This window comes from Alligator sinensis, unplaced genomic scaffold, assembly GCF_000455745.1.
Source record: "Alligator sinensis unplaced genomic scaffold, ASM45574v1 scaffold744_1, whole genome shotgun sequence".
Lineage (NCBI taxonomy): Eukaryota > Metazoa > Chordata > Crocodylia > Alligatoridae > Alligator > Alligator sinensis.
The window spans coordinates 345,984-349,072 of NW_005842241.1; the positions used below are offsets into that span (position 1 = coordinate 345,984).

Consider the following 3,089-nt stretch of genomic DNA (forward strand, 5'->3'; position numbering starts at 1 on the left):
CATTCAACTTGTAAAGAAGTTTGTCTTATGTCTAGCCTGAAGCAATCTTCAATCAGTTTGTACCCATTATTTCTTGTCCTCCCCTGGAAGGCCTTGGTGAATAGAAGCCCTGATGTACACCCCTAATATACTTATAGGCTACCATCAAGTCCCCTCTGAGTCTTCTCTTCTCCAGGCTGAACAGTCTCAAGTCTTTCAGCCTCTCCCCAAATGACCCGGTCTCAAAGCCTCTAGTCATGCATGTGGCCCTCCTTTGGACTCTCTCGAGCTTCTCCACATCCTTCCTGAAGTGCGGTGCCCAGAACTGGACGCATTACTCCAGCTGCAGTCTCACCAAGGCTGAGTAGAGTGGGAGGATGACACCCTTAGCCCTACTCAAGATGCCTCAGTAGATGCATGCCAGCATTTGATTAGCTCTGGCAGATACAGCATCACATTGGTGGCTCATGTTCATTTTGTTGTCTATCACAACACCCAGGTTTCAGTCAGTTGTGGTGCTGGCAAGCATAGCACCACCGAGCCTGTGTGTTGTGGATTATTTCTCCCCAGATGGAGCACTTTACATTTCTCCATATTAAACAATATCAGGTTGAGTTCTGTCCACCTCGCAAGCCTGCCCATGAAACAGTGTAGATTACATGATTTGAGGTAAGGTCTCCCTCTCCACATTAACTGTATAATTTGTTCATGTGAGCACACCCCTAGACAATCTGTTCTACAGTTCCAGCTCTTTTCTCTACCACTCCTGGTACTCCACTGTCCAGCCCTCAGGAGAGCTGGGATCAAAAATAAAAACAAAACCCAAAAGAAACACCTTCAGCCATTACTCTCCCATTCCTGTACCTCAAGTGGGAAGAAGAATCTCCTCTGCCAGCCACACTCTTAGCTAAAGAGGAAACTAGAGATCATATCAGAATGGCGCCCTCACATAGTCTTCTTTTCTGATAGTATTCAGGGTTGAGAGACAGGAAGAAAGTCCTGCACCCACGTCAAGATTGTGTTTCAAGAACAAACAAAAAAAAACAGGGAGTGAGAAGCAAAGTTCTTCCCATCCCAGTGGATTCAATCTCCAGATCTTAGAGAGGAAAGTGGCCAAGAGTCATGGCAAACTCCTCCCTGTCCCACAAAGAAGCTGAAAGAGCATTAACTTCTTATAGTCAGTATGGTAGAAGCAATATCTTTTATTAGACCAACTAGATAGTTGCAAAAAAAAAAAATCTTTATTTATAAGCTTTCAAGCTCACGTGCCCTTCCTCAGGTAAGGAGAGTGCAAAGATTGTAAAATTTCTCCCACGTAGAAATGACACTTCATATTGCACAGGAGAGCTGGAGGATGGTATAAGTTCTCTGGTGTGGAAAGTTTATTTTATGCAAATTAGGCTCATTTTGCAAATTAGGCTCATTTTGAAATGAAAACTTCATAATTTTACAAGAAGCAAAATTCAACACCCTGAAACCTGGAAGCTAACACCCCTGCTCCAGCCCTTTGTTTCAAGCCAAATTTGCATACTTGCAGAGCTGCCTCACCACAACAGAACATCCTTGCCCAGGAGAAGATTTCCATCACCAGTCCTCCTGTGAAATATGAAGCATCTTAACAAGAAAGAAGCAAAATTCAACATACTGCTTGCGATCAGACACCTTCGAGGTAAATAGAGTGCTCCAACTTTTATATAAGCCTAATTTGCATAAAATGAACTTTTCCACCCCAAAGAACTTATACCATCCTCCAGCTCTCCTGTGCAATATGAAGTTTCATTTCTACCTGGGAGAAATTTTACAATCTTTGAATTCCCCTTTGCCTGGGGAAGGGTGCATGAGCCCAAAAGCTTGCAAATAAAGACTTTTTTCACAACTGTGTAGTTGGTCTAATAAAAGATATCACCTCTACCACACCGACTGCTTTTGCTTTTAGACCAACATGGCTACAACCTTTATCCCTTAACTTCTCACAGGCAGACCCAGAAATAAAAGAGCTAAAATGGATGTTTACTCTTAGCTGGGCGTCTAAATATTGGATAACCTTGTATATAGCTGTATTCAAAACCATCTTTAAATGAAAAATATACAAGATACATGCCTGTGGTACTACCTGAATCCAGCAGATTTATTAATGCAGCCAAGGTTCTTTGGGTAGACATGATATCTTTTATTACACCAAATAAGTAGTTGGAAAAAGGTTCCTTGCCAGCTTTTGGGCGCAATCACCAAGGAGAAGATCACAGAACAGCAGACTCCCTATGCCTGAAGAAGGGTGGCTGTGCCCGAAAGCTGCAAAGAACCTTTTTCCAACTACTCAGCTTGTCTAATAAGAGATATCACATCTACCCAAAGAACCTTGCCTGCCTAGGTTCTTAGACCAACACAGTTGCAACTGAAAACCCAGCAGATTTATTAAAATATGTGAGCCTGTTAATAATTACATTTCTTATAAATACTTGTCTTTTTATTTCACAAGATGATAAATGCCTGATCTATCATCAGTTTGAGAGAGCTCTTATCAGTTTAAGGAAGGTAATTATTTAATTCATTAAATTCAACTAAAAATGCTGCAGAAAAAATTAAGTCTCTTTCGATTTGATGCATCTTCTCAGCTTAATTAACACAAGCTTTTCCTATTTTAATTTGCACTTAATAAGCAGGAACTTTACTCAATTTGCTAATTACTACATTTTCAAGCTGTTTTCTTGAAATAGATGCCATCCTATCACACTAGGAACCCAAATTTCTATAGTTACCTCGAATTACGTAATTGTCCAGAGCCTCTTCCATTCTTTGCAATGCTTCAGCTCTATTAGAGCCATAAGTAACTAGCTAAAAACAAAAGTATTTAAGTTAACTACAAGAATTAAATTGTTTTTCTTTTCCTCCCCACTTATTCTGATAAATTTCTTGAGGGGAAAAAAACCACCAGTCTTGCATACAGGTTTTTCATTTACAGAAATCACACCTATTACTATGCCTTTCCTTTAAACCCTTCCCCAAAATAATACCAGGAAAAGACCTCTTGGATTCAGAGGAGGAGACAAGGGGGGTTTGTTTGTCTTGGGGGGGGGGGGGGGGTTTTTTTTTCACATTCAGAAGGACCA

At 40.7% G+C, this 3,089-nt stretch overlaps 1 protein-coding gene across 4 annotated transcripts in view; it reads right to left on the bottom strand.

The window, feature by feature from the left end:
* The window catches only part of PCCA (propionyl-CoA carboxylase subunit alpha), a 465,712-nt gene that overhangs the window by 256,841 nt on the left and 205,782 nt on the right, over nucleotides 1-3,089 (bottom strand). For all 4 annotated transcript variants that reach the window (XR_003094961.1, XR_003094962.1, XM_025208618.1 and 1 more), the window contains exon 15: nucleotides 2,739-2,814. Coding sequence is in view for 2 of the 4 variants with exons in the window: in XM_025208618.1 (XP_025064403.1) it covers nucleotides 2,739-2,814 (76 nt within the window). In the remaining 2 variants the exon portion in view is untranslated. The remainder of the gene's footprint in view (nucleotides 1-2,738; nucleotides 2,815-3,089) is intronic.